At 48.1% G+C, this 21917-nt stretch overlaps 2 protein-coding genes across 2 annotated transcripts in view; one reads left to right on the top strand and one right to left on the bottom strand.

The window, feature by feature from the left end:
* Positions 1-18131, bottom strand: part of PAMR1 (peptidase domain containing associated with muscle regeneration 1) — a 169642-nt gene extending 151511 nt beyond the window's left edge. The window contains exon 1 of the mRNA XM_082626269.1: positions 17788-18131. The gene's annotated coding sequence lies outside the window, so the exon portion shown is untranslated. The remainder of the gene's footprint in view (positions 1-17787) is intronic.
* Positions 18132-19253: 1122 nt separating this feature from the next.
* On the top strand, positions 19254-21521 carry FJX1 (four-jointed box kinase 1). The gene has a single exon (XM_082628487.1). It carries the CDS (start codon positions 19329-19331, stop codon positions 20640-20642), a length of 1314 nt encoding a protein of 437 aa, XP_082484613.1. The 5' UTR covers positions 19254-19328; the 3' UTR covers positions 20643-21521.
* Positions 21522-21917: the final 396 nt, after the last annotated feature.

Genomic DNA, 21917 nt, shown 5'->3' with positions numbered 1-21917 from the left:
GAAGGTCAAACAGACTGCTCAGGTAATCAGGCTCTGACCCAAGAGGCAAGGGACAGAACCCTTCTGCTGGGACACAAAAAGACATGTTCAAGGTGTCAGTCTCTGCAGCAAGAGAAGGATGGGTGTTAGAACCCAAACAACCTGTGTTTGAACCCCCAAACTCTGGAGCTAATTAACAAAAATAGCTCTTTATTAATTAGCTCTGCCAATTAACAAAGGTGTGACCTTGGGCAGATTATTTAACCCCTCTAGGCCTCAATTTCCTCATCTGTAGATTGGGATTGCTGTGAGAATTGGAGATCATGAATCTAAAGCACTTGGCATACAATAGGCCTTGCTAAGTGCTTGTTGTCATTATTATCATTACATTACAGGTTTATATCCAAGGGAAAGTTTCTTGGGCTAAGGATGGTAGGTGGTTCTGTCCCTGGATAATGAACGATGATTAATCTAGCCATGCTTTATGAGCTGGCTTTGGCAACCTCACAGCAAGATGGGAGTAATGAAGCGGGTGGTTTGGGACGCTCTCGGCATAGACTGACTAAAAGCTCCCCCACCCTCCAGTACGAATCCCTGACCTTCATTTAGATTTAATAGACTTGAGTTTAACAAGTTAGCTATTATACTTTAAATAAATACTGACTGGCCAGAAATGCAAAGTTCACTGTGAATTAGGAAGGAGAGAGGCCACCTCGGTTACGTCTCTGGTCTATCTCAAGCACAGCTTTGAATAATTAATTTGCCATTTTGACGATCACCAGCCTATTAAGCCAAGAATCCTGCATTTATTAAATGTGAACTTAGTGGCAGACAAACAAAACCTGAGTCAATAGTTGCCTCGCCAGTTATTAAAAGCTCCTCTCCCTGAGGATTTGTGTGGGAGGCAGGCCACATGGTCTGGGCAGAGGAACCGAGGAGGGATAGGCAGTGGGGAAGGTGATGGAATAGACAGGAGGCTATTGAAAGCCAGACCCTGCTCAGGTGGGAGGTATTACTCTGAGAGTCTGAGGTCAGTGCCGAAGAAGCCACTTGGGTTCCCCACCAGTGCTGTACCACCCCTGTAGCAGCTAGCCAGAACATTTGCTTTTTGTTTGGGCTTTCTGGAACTTATTTATTGCCCAAAGATGGGACTCAGAGGCAGGAAACATCATAGAAAGTGGTGGGTATCCTAGCGTGAGGACCTCTCACCCCAAGAATAATGGAGAATTGAAGAACACAGCCCTATGTTATAGATGGCTATGTAGCGCAGATGTGAACAGTATGGGTTTCAAAGAGGAAACAATTCGGAAGCTATTGATTGCACACAAAAGCAACCCCAACTCCAAACGGTTTAGGTATTAAGGAAATTAATTCTCACCCAGCAGGAAATTCAGAACTATATAGTTTTCCCAGCTGGGATTAGACTCAGCTGTATATAACAGGAAACACAAGTAACAGTGGCTTACATAAAATAGAAGTTTATATTTCTCCCACAGAAAAGAAGCCCAGATATAAACAGTCAAAAGCTGTTATGGCAGCTCCACAGTCAGCAGGGACCCACACTTTCTGTGCTGCCATCTTTAGCATGTGGCTTCCATCCTCAAGTTAGCTTCGTGATTATGTAATGGCTACTACACTCTAGCCATCATGTCCACATCCCAGGAAGTAGGAAGATAAAGAGGGGCAGGTCAAAGGGCCACTTAACAGTTTATCAGCTACTTGTGTTGATAAGGGAGTCTGGAAAATGTGGCTTTATATCTGGGTACATTGCTACATCCATCAATATAGATTTTCTGTGACTAAGGAAGACGAGCAGAATGGACCCTAGGAAGGCAACTAGCAGTACCTGGAGGCGTCTACGATGGGTTATTTAGTGACTCCCCCCACCATCAGGGACCCAGATTCTCTCCATCTTGGCTCTGCCATCTTAAGTATTGGCCTAGTCCTGAGGTTGGTAGCAAGTGGCTCTGCAGCACTTCCAAATATCTCATCCAGATGTGATAATATCTGGAGGAAGAAGAGGGAAACTATTCCTATAGCTCTCCTCTGGAAGTAAGATAACTTCTCTCAAAATCCCATCAGCAGAATTCCAGTGGTCAGAACTAGGTCAAGGGGAAAAAGCGGCCTCTCCCCTGGAGGTGAGGGTGAGGTCATATCCCTGAATCACATGGCTTCATGGGGGAGGAGGGGATAGCTTGCCAAATTAAGCTCTGTAAGGAAGGTAGACGGTGTTGGGGAGCTGGTGGGCCTGTGGATGCTGGGTCCAAAGACCGTCTCTACCATATCCTAGCTCTGGAGCTTGGGCTGTGGACCGAATACCTCCAAGCTGGGCTTTCCTCTCCTGTCAGACAGTGATAACAATGACTACCTTGTAGGGTATTGTGAGGCTCAAATGGGATCATGCATGTAAAGTACGTGTGCATGTGATTTTATAGTTCTGTCTGTATGAGCAGCTCCAGGCTCGCTCATGCCACACAAGTAATGCCATAGGTCTTTATTTCTCAGACAGATTGGACCCTGCTTAAGCTCCCATACACCAGATTGGAAGGAATCCCAGCCATCACACTCTTGAGCCTTCCCAGCCCTAAGGTGAGAGAGTCCAAAAAGAAGGTTCACCAAACTGTCACTTTCAAGCAGGAAGAAGTTCTGAATCACTCAGTCTCCTGTTTGCATTTCTGCTACGGCTTCTCACCACTTTAAACAATTAAAAGTAAAAATAGGGGCTTCCCTGGTGGCGCAGTGGTTGAGAGTCCGCCTGCCGATGCAGGGGACGCGGGTTCGTGCCCCGGTCCAGGAAGATCCCACATGCCGTGGAGCGGCTGGGCCTGTGAGCCACGGCCACTGAGCTTGTGCGTCAGGAGCCTGTGCTCTGCAACGGGAGAGGCCACAACAGTGAGAGGCCCGCGTACCACAAAAAAAAAAACCTCCCAACAAACAAAAGTCCAGAACCAGATGGCTTCACCGGTGAATTCTATCAAACATTTAAAGAAGAATTAATACCAATCCTTCTCAAACTCTTCTAAAAAACAGAAGAGGAAGGAATACTTCCAAACTCATTTTATGAGGCCAGCATTACCCTGATACCAAACCAAAGATGCCACAAGAAAAAAAAAAGTTAATTTAAAAGTCAAAAGAAGGGGCTTCCCTGGTGGCGCAGTGGTTGAGAGTCCGCCTGCTGATGCAGGGGACACGGGTTCGTGCCCCGGTCTGGGAAGATCCCACATGCCACGGAGCGGCTGGGCCCAGGAGCCACAGCCGCTGAGCCTGAGCACCCGGAGCCTGTGCTCCGCAATGGGAGAGGCCACAGCAGTGAGAGGCCCGTGTACCACAATAATAATAATAATAATAATAATAAAATAAAGTAAAAATACTGATTGTAACAGTGATGGAGCATGCTCTCCTTGCCAGACACTCCAAATGCTCTACATAAACTTGTTCAGTGCCCCTAGAGCTGCTCTCGGTCCGTGGCCCTCCACATGCTGCCTGGTAATGCTGCTCCATGCCACCATGGGTGCCATTCGCCAGCTTCCTGCTCATGCCAACATAGCCTTTGGAAGTGGGCATCTCCTTGGCTGACCCACTCACTTAGAGCCAAGCAAAGCCCAGGAAGCGCCTTGTCTAGCACCCTAGACCCTAAGTTCTCCGTGCCCAGTTTTCTCAGGCACCCTCATAATCATTCTCCTCTACAGCCCCTACCCATAGCTCTAGAGGCACTGCTCTTGACTGGACCCAAACATCCAAACTCACTGTCCTGCTTCTCAGTGGAAAATGTCCTGCTTCTCAATGTGGAAAACCCACCACCCTCCTCTGGCCATTTTCCTCTTTTAACTCCATCCACCACTCACCACACACTGACAAACACAGGCCATTCCTGCTCCATTGTCCCAAAGTAGAACTGGATGGCCCCCTAACATCACTTCCATCCCTCCCCCATTGTGCCATGGCCATGGGGGGAGGAGGGGAAGGTGGATTGACACCACCACCCTTATAACTGTGATAGACTCAGGTAACTTAAGCCAATCAGCCAATCAGCATTCTCTAGCCTAAGGGACTCAGTAAAGACCCAATTTGAGTCCGTGAGACTAGAGAGATTTTTCAAGGAACTTCTAGGGGAAAACAAGCTTTCTCTATCTCCTATATAATGTGAGGGTAAAGCCTGGAACTGTTGCATCCATTTTGCCACCAAGAGGAAGCCAGGCTGATGTTGTACAAACAGCAGAACAGAAAGCTTGAAAGACTAGACCAGGTGCTTGATGACACTGGTGAGGCCCCAAATCAAACCAGCCAGAAGACCTCCTAATTACTTGGCTTTAAATCAATCTCCTTTATTGTCTAAGCCATTGGTGGTGGTGGGGGGATGGGTCCTCATAGTTAGAACATAAAAGACCTAACTGACCCCATGAGGCATCCAGAAATGGTCCAGATCTTAGAAAGGCCTTAACCCTCCCTAGTTTGGGGAAGAATAGCTGAGGTCAGGGGAAGAGTATGAGAAATCACCACCTAACCTCAGGACCTAAGTAGGCTTTTAAAGAAGTTCGGCCTTAACCTGAAAGCAAAGAGCTTCTATGACGGAACTCATTCATTTGTCCATCTATCCACCCAACCACCCACGCACTGAGAATTAGGATTCTAGCCCCTTTAGGTCCCTCCATAGCTCAGCACCAATATCTAGGCTCCATCTTCATCCAAACAGTACCACCTTGCAAGCTTTTAGCCAATTCAGGTAACACCCCTGTGTTCTCCAGAGAAACAGAACCAATAAGAGATAGACAGATAGATATAATTATGTATATATATATATATATATATATATATATATATATATATATATATATAATTTATATATATATATAATATAAAATTACTCTAGGAATATATTATTATAGGAATTAGCTCATACAGTTATGCAGGCCAAGAAGTCCCATGATGTGCCATCTGCAAACAGGAGAACCAGGAAAGCCAGTGGCATAATTCAGTCTGACTCCAAAGGCCTGAGAATCAGGGGGGTCAATGGTGTAAGTCCTCATCTGAGTCCAAAGGTCCAAGAACCAGGAGCACCAATGTCCAAGGGCAGGAGAAGAAGGATGCCCCAGCTCAAGCAAGCAAGTTCGCCCACCTGCATTGGTGAGGGTGATCTTCTTTACTCAGCCTACCCATTCAAATGTTAATCTCTTCCACAAACAGCCTCACAGACACACCCAGAAATAATGTTTCACCAGCCATCTGGGGCGCGCCTTAGCCCAATCAGGTCGACACAAAAAATTAACCATCACATCCCGGCTTCTGGCTTCTCAAGTCCCTCTCCCTTCCTTTCCATCTCCACAGCTACCATCTAAGCTCAGACAGTTCCCATCTTAACTCCTGGCCTATTTGGAGCAGCTTCTTAATGGTAACCTATCTAATCTGCCTTTTGATAATCTGATGCCATGAAGCATGAATCATTCACTCTAAAGCATTCCCTTGATCATCCTAGTCTGTTCAAAAAATATGTGCTGAGTATCATGAATTTAAACACACCAGAAATACATAGAATTTTTTTAAAAGAAAAAGAAGAAAGTCCTTTCTCTCCAAATTTCCTTTCCCCAAGGTAACCCATTGCTAACAGTTAGCTGTGTCCTCCTGGATTCTTTCCTAGTTATACATATATTTTATACTTTTTTCAAGAAAGCATGCTATAGTTTTATCAAATTTACTGCCCTACAAGAGACAGAATGCCCTGAAATCACATAAAAATCCATCCCTACATGGTTCCTTAGGGCCACATTCACTCAAAATAATGGAAATTTAAATTCAACTGCCTGCTGGGGGAGTATTCTGAAGCCCACAACTCCCACTTTTGTCGCTGTTGTATTTCTGTTGCTTCATTCTCTACTAGTTTAATTAGTGAATGGTATCATCTAAAGCAATACCATTTTTATTCCAGTTATGGCCAGAGGCCATTGTGAATTCACAGTATTTTTAATTCCGATAAAGCTATCAAGCCTAATGGTCCTGTTCCAGGAACTACAGAGGTTAGAACACCCAGCGTCTCAAGCTGAAGAGAGAAGGAAAGCTTTCCCTGGGCATCTTAGAAACAGCACTCCTCGGAGGGTTCTCACAGTTGGGTATGCAGTCCTGGCAGGTCTTGGGGCCTTGGTCTCCCAAACATGCCCAAAAGAGCAAATGCAAAGCCTTGGCTTAAAATTATGTTATTACAGTGCTGGCTTTGGGAGTATTATTGTATCATAATTCTCAATTTGTTGTAGTTAAGACTGAGACTGCTCAACAGTTCTGTGACTGGTCCTAGAGTAGCCAGTGATCGGTGACAGAGCTGCCAGGTCTTGGGCCCTTCTGAGCTGGCTTTCCAACATGGAGGAGGCATTAGGACCAGGTGACCTGGAGACACACTGGCCAGGTGTGCATCTGGCTCCACCATCTAAGAGCTGTGCCAATTGAGCAACACACTCAAACTCTCTGAACCATGGTTTTCTCGTCTGTGAAGGGGGCTATAAAAACCCACCTGGGGCTTCCCTGGTGGCGCAGTGGTTGAGAGTCCGCCTGCCGATGCGGGTTCGCGCCCCGATCCAGGAAGATCCCACATGCCGCGGAGTGGCTGGGCCCGTGAGCCATGGCCGCTGAGCCTGCGCGTCCGGAGCCTGTGCTCTGCAATGGGAGAGGCCACAACAGTGAGAGGCCCGCGTACCGAAAAAAAAAAAAAAAAAAAAAACCCACCTGAAAGCGTTGGTGAGGATATGTGAGCTACCTGGCTTATTAGCAAGACTCAGAAAATGGTATGCGTTATCAGTAAATCCCCGTTTGTTAGAGATGAGGCTTCTGCCTTCAAATAAGTAGTTTCTGATGATCTCCCCCAGCAACACCCTCAGAGAAGAAAAACATCACAAGGAAGGGGAGAGTGGCCAGAGGAGATTTATTGACACTGGGAGGGATGCTTATGGGGCTGCCAGGAGGGGAGAGAGCCAAGCCTGCCTCTGTGGGGCTGATGTTGCCAGAAGACACTACAAGGACACAGAGCATCCCCCCGAGACCCTCCGGGACTGGCCACACACCCTGCTTCTCACTATTTCCTCAACCTCTTGGGGCCCACGGCTGGGCTCCTCTTTCCTGGGAAACACAGATGGTCAGCATAGAAAATGCAGTCTGGATTTGAGCTTGCCTTATACAGGACTGCCTAAATCATTATGCCCCAGGGGAATGAAATACTACCTCTCTCCCACTCTCTCTGTCTCTCTCTCTCTCTCTCTCTCACACACACACACACACACACACACACACACACACAAGGAGTAGACCCTGCATACCTTCTGTGTACTTTGTATTCCCTGCCTCCCAAACACCATAAAATAACAGCTAGTGATAAAAAAATCAAAAATGCCCTATTACTTTTCTTTACCCTGATAAAGGTCTCAAACTCCCTTCCTAAGCTAGACAGCGCTAGACGAATTTATGGAAATTTTGGATCTGCTAACGGTTGGAGTCAAAAAGATAAGTATTGTTTTTGTTGTGTGGGTGTGTTTGCCATCATAATCAACATTTATTCAGACCCAAAGCCAAGGTGTCACTCTGTGATGTATCACTAGGCGCATGATGCTGCTTGGTTTTGCTTTGTATTGGCTCCTTATAAAAGATGCATAAAATACATTCTGTTGAGATCTTACAGTATAGCTCTACTTATTTGATGAATTGTCAGAGATTTCTCAATATTATTTTTAAAGTAACACAAGGGGGCTTCCCTGGTGGCGCAGTGGTTGAGAATCTGCCTGCTAATGCAGGGGACACGATTTCGAGCCCTGGTCTGGGAGGGTCCCACGTGTTGCAGAGCAACTAGGCCCGTGAGCCACAACTACTGAGACTGCGCGTCTGGAGCCTGTGCTCTGCAACAAGAGAGGCCGCGATAGTGGGAGGCCCGCGCACCGCGATGAAGAGTAGCCCCCGCTTGCCGCAACTAGAGAAAGCCCTTGAGCAGAAACAAAGACCCAACACAGCCATAAGTTAATTAATTAATTAATTAAGGGAAAAAAAAGAGTAAATCCTATTTAAAAAAAAAAGTAACAAAAGTAACACAAGATTATAATTTTTCAAAAATTAAATAGCACAGACGACTGAGGTAGCTACCTATAGAATTATGGTCCAGCACAGAACTGCTCCCTTATATACTCCCTGCCCTGTCACGTGGCAAAGGTCCAGTGAGCCAATGGTGGAAACAGCTGTCTACAAACGGACCAATCAGATTTCCTCTCCCTGGAATGTACACACTGGAATGGGAGGTGACTGGAGCTGAGACACTGTATACGTGCACCTTTGAGAGAAGGCCCTCCTGCTTACCTACCTGGTGTTTCTGAGTTCTGGTGCTTTCCAGTGCCCAATTTTCAGGCCCTCCATTGATGCTGGGAGCTACTCCAGCATCCTTCTATCAAATCCCATTTCTGTTTTTTGACTTGGCCAGTCCATTTCTGTCGCTTGCCACAAAAGCCACCTCAACTGGTTCAAGGGTAGTGAGCACAAATTTTACAATCACACAGAGACAGGGGTACCAAAATCTCACATTCTTTATTACTCTATGTCTGATCTTAACTTTTAACTTAAGCCTCCACACACACCCATTCATACGTACACAGCATACTTTCCCCAAATGCTCTAGGGAGGATAAAGTAAAAATATATACGATAAAAAGTAAAAGTGCCTCCCACCCACAGACCTTTTCTTAAGGAGTAATGCTGTTAATCACTTAGTATGTCCTCCCAGACATGTTTCTATGTAGCTGAATGTGTGGGGTTTTTTTTTTTTTCTTTTCTTTTTTTTGCGGTACGCGGGCCTCTCCCGTTGCGGAGCACAGGCTCTGGACGCACAGGCTCTGCGGCCATCGCTCACGGGCCCAGCCGCTCCGCGGCATGTGGGATCTTCCCGGACCGGGGCATGAACCCGTGTCCCCTGCATCGCAGGCGGACTCTCAACCACTGCGCCACCAGGGAAGCCCTTGAATGTGTGGTTTTTAATACTTATTCAGTGCCTACTATATGCCAGAAACTGTACTGGAACTTCTCACTTGCTATATTTATTTAATCCCATACTCTCATTTAATTCTTACAATATTCCTGTGAGGCAAGCATTAATATCCCTTCTTATGAAAGAGAAAATCAATGCAAGAAGACTTCTATGCAGTCTAGCTACCCTCTCTGAGCCTAAACAGCCATGCAGATCTATCATCATCCCCAACTAAATGACCCTCTCAGTGGGGAAAGGCAACAAGGTCAAGCACCCTACTCTGGTCTCTTGGCTTGGTTTTGCCCTGTGTGCGCAAGGGTATCATGCATAGGAGCAGAGAAGCAAGAGAAAACTTTCTGTTTCTCACCATTTCCTCTTTGCCATCTCAGAGTTTTTTTATGATCATTTCCCCCCCACCCCGCCCCGCAAATAATCCAATGATCGGTGATTACCCGCCTCTTTCTCTCTCTGACTCCTATTGATTAAATCCTCTGTTTATTAACAGAACCAGGCAAGCAAAGAAAATGATTTCAAAATAATCTCTCTCTTCTTTTCCCCAACCCTTCTGGTTTATCTTTTCCTCCTCCTTTCTGTCATAGCAGCTAATAAGAGAAAAAGAAAGCACCATTAAAGGGGAGAGGGGCTTTTAAAATTTCCAACTTTTGAGGAATTGCCCCTGGGTTCCTTTTTGTGCCATCCTGACTGGAGTTTTAATGGTCATTGTAACATACATTCAACATGGACATGTAACCATGTGGAAAACTGGAGGTAGTGACAGAGTCTGCAGAAATGGATTAAACTCAGCAAACAGGGTATGAATGCCATGGAAGAGCTCTTATGTGGAAGTCAGGTAAAGTGCTTTCAAGTTCCAGGTCTGCCAGGAACTACCTGTGCATCTGGGGCTCATCACACACCCTCTGAAACTCAGTTTTCTCCTTCACAAAATAGGAACAGTCACTAACACCTGCCCAACTACCCCTCCCTAGCAGGTTGTTGTAAAAATCCGACCAGACTCGCACGGGAAAGAACTCAGCAAAACTGCAAAGAGCTATAGAAATATATCACCATCATTATTCCTCAGCCCTTCTCCTGCTATTCCTCAGGCCCACATTTTCCCTAAAATGCAGGCATTCTTTAAGCTCAAGCAGGCAAGAAATGGCCTCTGAGGGTTTTTTCCTTCCTTTTTTCATCAGGTAAAGTGTAAAGGAACCAGGGATCGAGTCTCAGTGCCTGGCGCATAACAAACACGCCCAGTCCCAGAGAGGCAATTCTCTGATTCCCTGTGGCAGTCTCTGAGTCGGTTCTCAGGAGAGGTGAAACCACAGGAGAAATTATAGCAGGTGATGAGTGTTCTTCCACTGTCAACCTTAACTCAGACTTTTCTAGTCCTGAGACAAAGAGAGTGCTGTCCTCAGGACTATCAGGTCAGCCAGCCCACTTCTTTTCCAATCCCTCTCATCCGCCCACATAAGATATTTACCACGGGGAGCTTTCTGGGCTATGACAGGTCTCCCAGGAGATGCGCTGGGCTCAGTCACACAGCAGAGATGAGGAGAGATGTAAGTCCCTGTTTCCAACATGCCTGGTGTAAGACAATGTGCCAGTACAAAGGAAGAGACGAGTCCCTTGTAAGAGGCCCCTTGGTTAACTGGCCAGGGTGTTTCCCAGCCCCAGAGGTCACACGGCACTGTAGTTAACATAACTTCTGTCTTTGGACAGACCAGAGTTGGAATTCCTCTTCTGTTACTTAGCAGAAGTCTCCCAGGCCAATGAGAAGTCTTACTTCTCATGATGCTCTGGTTTTCCCATCAATGAAATGGAGGAGTAACACCTCCAGGGGCAGGGGAGGGGGGTTGGAGGCAGGTCTTCTAGATTGAGTGCGTGAAAAGCTCTGACACACTGCACTGCATGTAGAAAGTACCTCAGAATCATTCAGTGTTGTCCACCAGAATTCTGTTCCCAACTTTATCACAAGAAAAACCTTGACAGTCTGTGGACCGAAGGAAGAAGCTGGGATCCTACAGAGGCCTGAATAGAAGCAGCACTGTGTTACATGAAGGAAGAGGGAAATTTTGCCTGTTCCTCCACAAAGGGGAGAGGGAAAGGAGGGAAAGGAGAGGTAGATGGACGAAGGCCTTGTGCAATTACGTGACCCACACACACCCCGGGAGCCCCCCCAGATCTTCAGTAAAGTCACTAAACTCATATCTTTGGCCCAAGTGGATTCCGGGACAGGGCAGGAGGGTGCTGTAGGTAAGGCATTGAACTTCACATCCATGCTACTGTGTGTTGAAGTCAAAGCAACAAGCATGGAAGCAGGAGGTGGACACAGAGAGACATGCTTGAGGAACAAAGGCCCAGGGACTCTCAGAAATGGAGGGGAAGTTTCTGGACCCTCCCAGGCCATGGAATAGGCATTTGGGTCAAGATTAACCGGATCTCAAAAGAGCAGGGAAAGTTCAGCTAACAACGGGGTTATACCACTGTCATCATCATCACCACCATCATCAACAGGTATTATCGATTCTTTGCCTGTGGGATGCCTAAAACTGGTTTTAGGCAATGAAACCCGGAGTCCAGGAAGCTAGCACATTCTTAACGAGGGCTGCATTACTAAAGAACTTCTACCTGGTTTTTCACCCACCTCACTGTTGAAATATGAAGCTACCTCTCCATTCACTAGTCCCCACCAGCGAGTGTCCCTAAGTTACCCCTTGTTTTTGCACATTCCTCCAGCCCCTCTTCAGTCCAACAGTGATGACTCTTCCCAGGCCTGGAAGGGCCTCTGTCTCCCATTTAGGCTGCTCCCTATTCTGACAACACCCATCCATGTTGCACTGAGCCCCCAGTTATAAATTACTTACCTGCTGGCCACCATTTTAATGTAAATGGATTTTAAAAAGCAGCAAAGGAATATATTTTCACTTGGAGTTAAAGCACCATTTTTTATTCGACTTTGAGCCTGGTCTAGAAGAGATGGCAGAAGAATGGCTCCAAGGCTAATATAGCTAATGATTATGATGGAGATCCTAGGAGCTGCCGATATTTCACTTGCAGCCACCTCTAGTCTGGTTTCACTGCCTGCAATACTTTTTTTTTCACAGCCACTTCCATTAACACCCACCGCCTATGATGGAACCATTATGAAAATATCTCTGCTCTCGGCAGCCTCGATTGGTCTTGACACATTATCACACTAAGAGCTCAGCCACGTGGCACTAAGTCCCATTTATAATAACCGTTGGCAGGAGCCACCAAAATAAAACCTGGTACTTATGGGCCACCTTTCATCTAAGGAAATCAGAAAGCCTTACAAGCTTAATTAAGCTTCAGCATCTATCTGACTGATGAGATGCACAGAGCCTGGGGAAGCTGAGGAAGCACAGCATTGCTAATTACGCAGCAGATAAGGCTCTGGGCTGCAATGAACAAAGGAATCAACGAAGCCAGCGAGAGTCACTTTCTTCAGTGGCAAATGTTTGTCGAGTGAATTTCTCCAGCGTGGCTGAAAAATGATAGGTGAGTGATAAAGGGGCCGTGGAGAGTCTGCCATCTGGCGCTTCTCAATTTAGGGAGGGGGCCTGAGATTTGTTTCTTTTATCAAAAGAGGATTAAGCTAATCCAGCACACTCAAATCTTTTAAGGATGAGGAAATTGAGCTCCTGAAAGATGTAGAAATTAGCTCACATGCTGATCTCTCTGCTTGCCCCAATGTTCTTCCTCCCCAAACCCTGACCTGTAAACCCCCAGTTACCCTTCAAGACCAGCTTCACATCTGCCTCCCTGGTGAAGCCTTCCTGACCTTCTCTAGTAGAATTAGTTGCTCCCTCCTCTGGGCTCTTGTGTGGTTGCCATTTCCTTAATAGCTAGAGCAAGCGATAATATTTATTGAGCACTTACTTAGTGCTTAATGTGCATTTCATCCACACAATAATATTACGAGGCAGGTGCAGTTATCACCATCCATTTATCGCATGAGTTAACAGGTTAAGTGACTTTCCCAAGACAGCACAGCTGGTAAGTGCAAGACTCAGCTTGGCTGCCGAGCACATGTACCAAAATATGACAACACACTGCCTTCCCAGCAGCACAGGTGTGATGGAAGAGTTCTGTTTATATGTTTGCCCTCTTTCCGGTTTGCAAGCTCCCATGTGAGAGGTATATCATTTAGGAATCTTTTGGCTGCAAAGAATAAAAGCCCCAACTCAGAGTGCGTTAAACCACCAGAGAACTCCAGAGGCAGGGTGGCTCCAGAGCGGATTAATTCAGGAGCTTGGTGACATCACCAAGGACCCAGGTTCCTTCCCTCTTTCGGCTCTGCCACCCTCAATGTGTCCACTTAGCTCTCCTTGCAGTTATATGATCCCAGCCCCAATTCCAGGCCTCAAATCTAGACCTGAGCCATGGAGAAAAGTGCCATATTTTTCTGCGTCTTTTTGTAACAGCACAGACATCTTTTCCAAAAACTTCCCTGTGGACTTCCCTTCAGGTGTCACCAGCCAGAATGGTGTCATATGCCTGTGTCTAAAGCCAACACTGGCAAGGAAGTTGAAGGCACTGTGACTGATTTAGCCCAATGAGGATTCAGCCTCCCCTCCAGCACCAGGCACAGGGAGAAGGATGGAGACCTGCCAAGAAGAAGGAAGGGAAAGGGAAGGGTGAAGAAAAGACAACCAATGTTTCCTGATGCAGGTGTGAAGGACAAGAGAATATCTGACACCATTACTTTCACCCAATTCTTTGGCCTTTGGCACATGAACGATAAATGTCAGTTGAACTAAGTTATAGTAGAGAAAGAAATTCACGTCCCCAAATGCCCAGTCCAGAATTTTTACCATCATGCCCTGTAACTAGGGTATGACGATATATGACTGAGAGATTGTATCAGCAACTGCTCTAAAATTTACTAAATTAATTCACCAGTGTTCCAACCTTTAGATTCTGGTCTCCAACACCAGTGGCTACAGGAACCTTTTCCAAAAGCAGATCAAAAAGAGAGCTACATGGAATAAAGAGAATCATATAACTATTAGTCTCACCATAAATTAAGGGTGACACTTTCTTTCCAGAAACACAGTGTGTTCTTAAAACCGGGACTCATTCAGGCAGACAAGTTGATTGCAAACACTGTATGTTTCCAGACCTCCTTCCAACTATCCAGCAAGATTTACCTAGAGCCAGGTGTATACATTACCTGCCCCTGACAGCCAGGTGTGTAAAGATGAGACAGTTACGCAATTCTTGGGAGATCCAGATCATGGTCAAATAGAGACATGCCAAGAAAAGGAAAAAGATCCCCAAGCAGGAAAATAATGTACCCTAGGCAGAGACAGGGTAGAGAAGAAGGAAACACAAATAATGAAACTGCAGCCCAGAGAGACTCGAAAGCTACCTGAAGTCACACAGCTAGTAACAGCTAAAGCAGGAGTCATACCCAGTTTCAAGGAATATTGTACTCCTCTCCCTGACATGGTCTTTCCCACTCTTCCCTTTTGTAGAAGCATCTAGAGGGTGAATTTGGGGACCTCTATTTTGGGAGGGGCTTGTAACTCAGAAGACCCAGGAAAGGTTAGGATTGAATGAGGCAGAGTAGTGAGAGGAAAGCAGCTGCCCAAGGCTAGCTGGAGGCTCTGGGATTTCAACAAGAGCTGCACTGGGAACCCTGCTACGGTCCAGCTGGGAAGGAAGGGAGCAAAATTTTCAGGGAAGATGCTCATCTGGGGCATAGAGGGTGCACTGGTCAGGGTCGCCACCCGTATCATGTCTCTCAAGACCCAAGTGAGGCTTGGTGGAAGACAGCAACAGGAAAAGAAGGAGACCCCCATCTGGGCAACAAAGCAGAGAAACAGGAAGGAGAGGGAATGATAAAAACTAGGAGTTTGGGATTAACAGATACACGCTACTATGTATAAAATAGATAAACAACCAGGACCTACTGTATAGCACAGGGAACTCTAGTCAGTATCTTGTAATAAGCTATAATGGAAAAGAATCTGAAAAAGAAGATATATACATGCATAACTGAATCACTTTGCTATCCACTCGAAACTAACACATTGCAAATTAACTATACTTCAATTTTTTTAAAAAACCTATAAAAATAGTGGACTCTTGGATAGCCTTTCAAGAGTTTTAAATACAGGATCTAATTTAATCACCACAATAAGCTGTAAGGTTTTTCACTATTAATTAATTACTGTTAATCATCAGATATTATATTATTGTAATTAGTATCAATAATACCAACACTATTATTACTGTGTTTTATAGATGAGGACACTGAGGCACAGAGAGGTCAAGTAACTTACTCAAAGTCACACACTTGGTAAGTTTTAAATCTGGACAATCTGGCTTGAGGGTTCACGCTCTTAACCGCTTCACTTGATAGCAACCACAGAGAACATTTCAAAGCAAAATTTAATCTGAGTTGAATCTACTTTGATTTAATTCAATAATTTTTATATCTGACATCTTCCTAGTAGTTTACAATTTGCAAAGAGTTTGGCCTCCATCATTCTGGAATCTTAGCCCGGCCATCTACTTGCTGTGTGACTTCAGGCCAGTTACTGGCTAAGCTTCGGTCTTCCCATCTGTACAGTGGGGACAAGACTACTGGTTGGGAAGGTGAAAGGAGAACACACGTGCAGGGCTCAGTCCTGTGCCAAGCCCATAATAAGCACTCAATAAGCGTTTGCTACTAATGTTATAAGGTTATTATCAACATCTCACAGGAACTTCACAACAATCCTGTGAGGGAGGTAGGATTTATTATCCTTGTTTCTCAGATGTGGAAACTGGAACTCATAGAAGGGAAATAACTAGCCAGAAAGGAAAACAGCCAGCAAGAAGAAATATCAGACTTAGAAAATCTCCCAACTCCCAGCCTGCTGTCCTGCACCCAACCCTCAACTCCTCAAATCCACCTCCTCTCTCTTCCCCAGGAGGCACTGTTCTGTGAAGCAGATCATCCTTCAAACAGGACTGTGGATGAGTGTGAAGCAATTGGAAGCTGAGGCTCAGGGAGAAGTTCTGAGGACTGTGAAGAAAGTTCTCCACGTGAAAATAGGTTCCTATGTAGGGAAAGATGAACAGCACCTCCCTTCATCCCCAAGCAACTGCCAGAGGGGCCGGCCTGAGGTCACACATTGTGAAGAACTGTGCCCTGTGCCCTCCCAAGGAGCCCCAGGGGAATGGCAGTAGGTGGGGGGGTGTCCTCAGGCCAGGAAGTAAAGAAGAATGGGAGTGTCTTCATCATACGGGTAAACAGAGGAGTGTTTTTAAACACTGCCTAAAAATATCTCTTATGTAATGCATTTAAACTGCATTCTACCTTGGGTTTGTTTTTTGTTTCTCTTTTATTTCTGCGGTTTTCTGTAATTCTGCATTTCAATGCATTTCAATGCATTTGTTCAAGTTTCTATTAGTGCATCCTGTTCTGGTACCCAGTGCATTCAGTCCTGTGGCTACAGGCTAAGAGCTACAATAGAGTCAGTCCATCTTCCGAGGTGTAAGATCCTAGCTGGCTGCTTTAAGGCTTTAGTTTCTTCGTCAATGCTGGTAATGTGCTTGGAAGATTCTGGGATTTGGGGTATCTGAGTTGAAGTCATCCCTCCCAGATCGAAAATCATGTGCTTCCTTCTCTTACATTATGTGGATCCGTCACCATTTTTTTTTCCTTTTATGTATGAAAGCTCTTATTTTGTATCTTTTAGTGGTATGCAGTTTTTTTAAAAATACCTTGATACGGCTTCCCTGGTGGTGCAGTGGTTGAGAGTCTGCCTACTGATGCAGGGGACACGGGTTCGTACCCCGGTGCGGGAAGATCCCACATGCCGCAGGAGCGGCTGGGCCCATGAGCCATGGCCGCTGAGCCTGCGCGTCCGGAGGCTGTGCCCCGCAACGGGAGAGGCCATAACAGTGAGAGGCCCGGCAGCCATAGAACAACAGACAAGACGGACCCCTTGCAAAGTTTACAGTGAACTATACCTTATAGTTACTTATAGTTTTTTTAACAGCTACAAACACAGAGACACCAACTACTCTGGATTTCCCCATATCCCCCAGGACATGGCATGGGCCATGGTAGCCAAGTAATAGTCTCAGACTTGAACTTAAACAATTAACCGACCTGCTGAAAATGTATACTTCTTTCTAGTTAGATGATATTCTACTTAGTGCCCACAAGGTGGAGATCTTGCTTACAGTTTACCCAAGCTGAAAGCAATGCATTCAAAAAAAAAAAAAAAAATTCTCAGAAGTTAAACCAAAAGACAAAAAATTAAATTCAATTTATTGAGCACCTTTTTAGTGCAATATCCTATATTAGGTAGTAAGACAAATAGAAAGTTGTTAAGATATAGTCCCTGCCTTCTAGGGAAAGATAGGGGTAAGGAGCTTGCACAGAGCAGGAAGACGGTACCTTTTAATGAATTAAGGTAGTATAGTAATAGTCATTTCATCATCAGATAAGATCTATACAAAGGCATGAGGCAGCCACCATGGGGTGCAGAAGAGATTCAACAAAGACCCCACACTTCAGCCAATATGGAAACACTTGAGGGTACACTGGGTCAGCTCTGGAAGTCCCTAGATGTGGTCTCTGGATGCCTCTGCTTAGTCACAAACCTTAGGGTTTCTTAAAATGTTCATTCTTTGGAGAAGAAAATATAATCAGTGCCAGGTAATGAGCTGAGGCAGTTGAAAACCCCCAGTTGCATCTGATGGGGGGGGGGCGTAAAGACAAAAGAAACACATGAAAGGAAACAAATTTCGAACTCCTGCTTTCAGAGGTGGATTCCACCCCCCACCCCTTGTCTTGTGTCTCACCTGGGAAATCTTGGTTTACATCTGGGACAGGGTCTCACGCAGAGAGGTAAGAGGGAGAGCCGATTCTTACCCAAGAGTCTTCCTGGTGGATTGAACCCAAAAGTGGCTGGAAGACAATGTGGTTTGCTGTTTACTTCTTCTTTTTTATTATTATTATTATTATTTTTGCTCCTCCACCCCTCCCCCCAACCACTTCTTCCCTTAAACCATTAAACCAGTAAGTCAAATACAATATGGGTTTGTTCTTTTTCGGTTTTTTGTTTTTCATTCATTGAATGGAAAATCACATTTGGGGCATAACGTGACAGTGAGTTTTTAAAAAACGAGAATGCTGGCAACTTGATAAAAATAGTGAACTTTCTTGATAGAGGGAAAATCAAGTGGCATGTTGCCCAGAGACCCCAGTTTGAATTTTAGTTTCTCCACTTGCTACTTCTGGGATCTTGAGCAAGCCCCATCCCATCTCTGTGCCTCAGTTTCCTCATGGGCAAAATAGTATCGTTTCGTAGAGAAACGGTCTCCAAGGCCCCCTCCTCCGCACTAAGTCGGATCCTGAGTTGTAAAGGCTCTCCTGGCAACCTGAACATCTCCCTAGAATGTGAGCTCCGTGAGCACGGGACCTCATCTGTGGATTTTAATGCTCTGTGACCAGAACCGAGGACAGTTTGTTGAATGGAACCTGCCTAGGGGTTCTTGCACAGCAAGGCTGAATTCCCGGTGGGGCCCTCGGGAAAGGCGGAGCGACCAACCTCAAAGCGCAGTCCTCAGTGACCAGTGTGGTGAGCGTGCTTGGGAAAGGAGGTGTCGGTTCAAAGTTGTTTGCTACAGATGGTTCTTCTAACCCGGCTGGAGTCACCTCCTCAGTGGCTCGGAGAGCTCCCCAGGGGTTTACATAGGCAGGGTGAATCACACCCACCGTCGGAAACGGAGAAGGCAAAGGGACCTGCCCCAATCCACCCCGGGCGGCGCCGGGAGCGTGCTGGGGGTTAGTCTGAACTTTGCTGGAGGCCAGGAGCCGCCCAGGCAAAGGGACTCCACGACCACTCCAACCCCCGCGAGAGCGAGCGGCGCGTCTCACCCACCCAGCGCGACTCCAGCTCTGTGCCGCCCGCTCCGACGCCCCCGCGCGGGCGCCGCCTGCCTGGCTTCCTGCTCCCGGCCCCTAAGCCCCCGACTGAGTGTGGGACCGCTTCTCCCGCTTGGAAGGAGCCATCGCCGCTTTAAAGGGAAGAGGAGGGGAAGGGGGCGGGGAGCGGCGGCGGAGGAGGGGGAGGGGGAATCCTCCATCTCTCCCACGTGGTCCGGGCGCCTGTGAATTGCGCCCGCCGGAGGGTCTCACAGCGAAATACAAAAGCAGCTGGGAAGCGGCAGCGAGGCGAGTTCTCAGTGCCGGGCAGAGCCCCGCAGCGCCCCGCGGCAGCGATGGAGCTGAGGCGCCCGGAACCCCGGAGCCAACGAGCTGCCGAGCCCGCGTCGCCGCCGGGACCCGGGCTCCTGGGCTCGGCTTGAAGCGGCGGCGGCACCGGCGCGGCCGGGGGAGCATGGGCAGGAGGATGCGGGGCGCCTCCGCCACCGCGGGGCTCTGGCTGCTGGCGCTGGGCTCGCTGCTGGCGCTGTGGGGCGGGCTCCTGCCGCCGCGGACCGAGCTGCCCGCCTCCCGGCCGCCGGAAGACCGACTCCCGCGGCGCCCGGCCCGGAGCGGCGGCCGGGAGCCCGCGCCTCGCGTCCCTCTGCCCCCGCCCCTGGCGCGGGACGCCCGTGGCGGCTCCCTGAAAACTTTCCGAGCGCTGCTCACCTTGGCGGCGGGCGCAGATGGCCCGCCTGGGCAGCCCCCGGGTGAGCGCAGGCGACACGTGCCAACCGGACGGCCCTGGCCTGAGGAACGCGCCGCGGTGCACGGGGGCGTCTTCTGGAGCCGCGGCCTGGAGGAGCAGGTGCCCCGGGGCTTCTCAGAGGCCCAGGCGGCGTCTTGGCTGGAGGCGGCGCGCGGCGCCCGGGTGGTGGCCCTGGAGCGCGGGGGCTGCGGGCGCAGCTCCAACCGGCTGGCCCGCTTCGCCGACGGCACCCGCGCCTGCGTGCGCTATGGCATCAACCCCGAGCAGATACAGGGCGAGGCCCTATCCTACTACCTGGCGCGCTTGCTGGGCCTCCAGCACCACGTGCCGCCGCTGGCACTGGCCCGGGTGGAGGCTCGGGGCGCTCAGTGGGCTCAGGTGCAGGAGGAGCTTCGTGCCGCTCACTGGACCGAGGGCAGCGTGGTGAGTCTGACTCGCTGGCTGCCCAACCTCACGGACGTGGTGGTGCCCGCGCCCTGGCGCTCTGAGGACGGCCATCTGCGGCCCCTGCGCGCCACGGGGGGCGAGCTGGCCAACCGCAGCCGGGCGGAGCTGGTAGACCTGGTACAATGGACCGACTTGATCCTCTTCGACTACCTGACGGCCAACTTTGACCGGCTTGTCAGCAACCTCTTCAGCCTGCAGTGGGACCCGCGGGTCATGCAGCGCGCCACGAGCAACCTGCACCGCGGCCCGAGCGGGGCGCTGGTCTTTCTGGACAACGAGGCGGGCTTGGTGCACGGCTACCGGGTGGCGGGCATGTGGGACAAGTATAACGAGCCGCTGCTGCAGTCAGTGTGCGTGTTCCGCGAGCGGACTGCGCGGCGCGTCCTGGAGCTGCACCGCGGCCAGGATGCGGCCGCCCGGCTGCTGCGCCTCTACCAGCACCACGAGCCTCGCTTCCCGGAGCTGGCCGCCCTCGCCGACCCCCACGCTCAGCTGCTGCAGCGCCGCCTCGACTTCCTCGCCAAGCACATTTTGCACTGTAAGGCTAAGTACGGTCGCCGACCGGGGACTTAGCATCCCCCGGAGGAAGAGGAGAGAGAGAGACCCCTGGCTGGGGAATGGATGATGGGGGAAGGGCCGTCGCCTCAGCCACCGCCTGGGACCAGCCGGCCAACGCCCAGCCGGAGACCCGAGCGCGAAGACGGCTAAAAACTTCAGCTTTACCCACCTGCCCCTTTCTCTCAGTCCCAAGCTGTGTCCTTTCAAAGTTCTGGGAGGACGAACTCACCGAGGCGAGAAGTGTAACATTTCCTCCACCCAGCCTATAAAAGGATTCTTCCCTGTGCCAGCACGGAGTTTGCATCCAAAGAAACTGGCTGCTGCCGGAGTTTGGCCCCCGGGTGGCCGTCTCTGTGGGAGATACATCCTATTTCTTGGCCCCCTCATTCCCCTTCCGAAAAAGGAAAACTTCTATTTGAGCCATTGAGCTAATTCTGCAGTTTCCTACCAAACGCAGCGCTGGTGGCCCCGGAGCAGGGCTATGACATTGGCTGGTGGAGCCCCCTTCCTGTGTTCTCCCTTTGTTCCGGCTCGGTGATGGTGAGATCACTGTTAAGAGCTGGGGAACCGCTCCCAATAGGACAAAGGGAGCAGGACCTGCAGAATGGAGGGAGTCCTGCAGACGCCGGCAATTTGTCTGACTTGTTCCTTACAGCTGGTCATTTCAGCCTGAAGGCTACAAATGCAGGACCGGCTGTATGCATTGATTCAAATAATGAATTTCTTCTTCCTCCCCCTTCCCAACCGTTCATAATTTTGTCAATGATGATGTTCACCAGAAGGGAAAAAAAAAAGTTTCATGCACTTTACTTTGTTTTTATTTTAATTTTTTATTAAGAAAAACTTTTTTTATTTGACAAAATTTGCCTTCTATGTGTATATATGTGCATAAAGTGTGGTGTAAATATACTAAACAAACTTATATTTCAATAAAAGGGAGTTTAAAATTTAGAATTTAATTCCTGTGGTTTTAACTGTTTGAGGTATCTGATGCCCTGTCTGGTTTTAGAATAAGCTCTAAGGTTTCTCCCTTGTGGATGTGCTTTTAAAACAAAGGACGCATGTATATCCCAGCTGTGACCATGGAACTTATAGAATTGAACAAAGACAAGAGCAGATTCCCTGTCCTGCTCACTCAAATGAACCCTAGTGCTGGAAATTTCAGAGTTCAGCATAGAACATGCGGGATGGTGGAGAGAGACATGGACGGAAAGTATTCTATTTCCTAGCAAATAAAACTGTGATATAAAAGGATTTCACTGTAGTTTAGTCCTATATTAATCATTTGGC

Source organism: Mesoplodon mirus, assembly GCF_964341445.2.
Source record: "Mesoplodon mirus genome assembly, chromosome: 7".
NCBI lineage: Eukaryota > Metazoa > Chordata > Mammalia > Artiodactyla > Ziphiidae > Mesoplodon > Mesoplodon mirus.
This window is presented reverse-complemented; position numbering and strand designations above follow the sequence as displayed.

What these genes read in the sequence shown, in the direction of transcription:
- FJX1 (XM_082628487.1), top strand. Translation starts at nt 19,329, where the DNA reads ATGGGCAGGAGGATGCGGGGCGCCTCCGCCACCGCGGGGCTCTGGCTG.